The sequence below is a fragment of the Egretta garzetta genome, unplaced genomic scaffold (genome assembly GCF_000687185.1).
Source record: "Egretta garzetta isolate BGI_Z169 unplaced genomic scaffold, ASM68718v1 scaffold904, whole genome shotgun sequence".
Taxonomy (NCBI): Eukaryota; Metazoa; Chordata; class Aves; order Pelecaniformes; family Ardeidae; genus Egretta; species Egretta garzetta.
This window is the reverse complement of record NW_009259525.1, coordinates 11,473-12,292: the sequence shown is the minus strand read 5'-3', so window position 1 is coordinate 12,292 and position 820 is coordinate 11,473. Positions and strand designations below refer to the sequence as shown.

The 820-nt window shown below is 58.0% G+C and overlaps 1 protein-coding gene across 1 annotated transcript in view; it reads left to right on the top strand.

Annotated features, from left to right (window-relative positions):
* LOC104125110 (SITS-binding protein) overlaps positions 1-820 on the top strand; it is a 16,004-nt gene that overhangs the window by 4,279 nt on the left and 10,905 nt on the right. Inside the window, exon 4 of the mRNA XM_035893060.1 lies at positions 85-270. Coding sequence (XP_035748953.1) covers positions 85-270 — 186 coding nt within the window. The remainder of the gene's footprint in view (positions 1-84; positions 271-820) is intronic.

Sequence of the window (820 nt, the reverse complement as noted above, 5' to 3'; positions counted from 1 at the left end):
AACCGTGAAGGCGCCCGTTCCGTGGGGTGGGGGCTGTCAGCCTCCCCTCCCCACCCATGGGGTGCTCGGTTTGGAGTCCCGCAGGCGGTGACGCCAAGCCGCCGGCGCTCCAGCGGCATTGCCGCTCCTCCCAAACGCCGCCTTCTGTCTCTCCCTCCCCGCAGGACCACGTGCCCTCGGAGCGGAGGAAGAGGCACGCCGCGGCCCCCGCCTGGGACCCCTCCCTGATAAAGCCGCTGCGGCTCTCCATCACGCTCAGCTCTCCTCCTGGTCCATCAGGAAGCAGCTCTCCAATTTCCCCTTCCAAAAGCCATTTTTTAAAGTTGCCCGTGTTCAGCAAATCCCCAAAATTCCCTTTCTTGGGGTTGTTTTCACGACATACCTGTTTGCCATCAACCCTGGGATTTTTTTGGGGTGTCCCCCCATGCCGGGGCACATGGCAGGGGTGCAGAGCCTGGGGGAGCAGCTCTCCTCCTGGTCCATCAGGAAGCAGCTCTCCAATTTCCCCTTCCAAAAGCCATTTTTTAAAGGTGCCCGTGTTCAGCAAATCCCCAAAATTCCCTTTCTTGGGGTTGTTTTCACGACATACCTGTTTGCCATCAACCCTGGGATTTTTTTGGGGTGTCCCCCCATGCCGGGGCACATGCCAGGGGTGCAGAGCCTGGGGGAGCAGCTCTCCTCCTGGTCCATCAGGAAGCAGCTCTCCAGTTTCCCCTTCCAAAAGCCATTTTTTAAAGGTGCCCGTGTTCAGCAAATCCCCAAAATTCCCTTTCTTGCAGTCGTTTTCATGATATGCCTGTTTGCCATCAACCCTGGGATT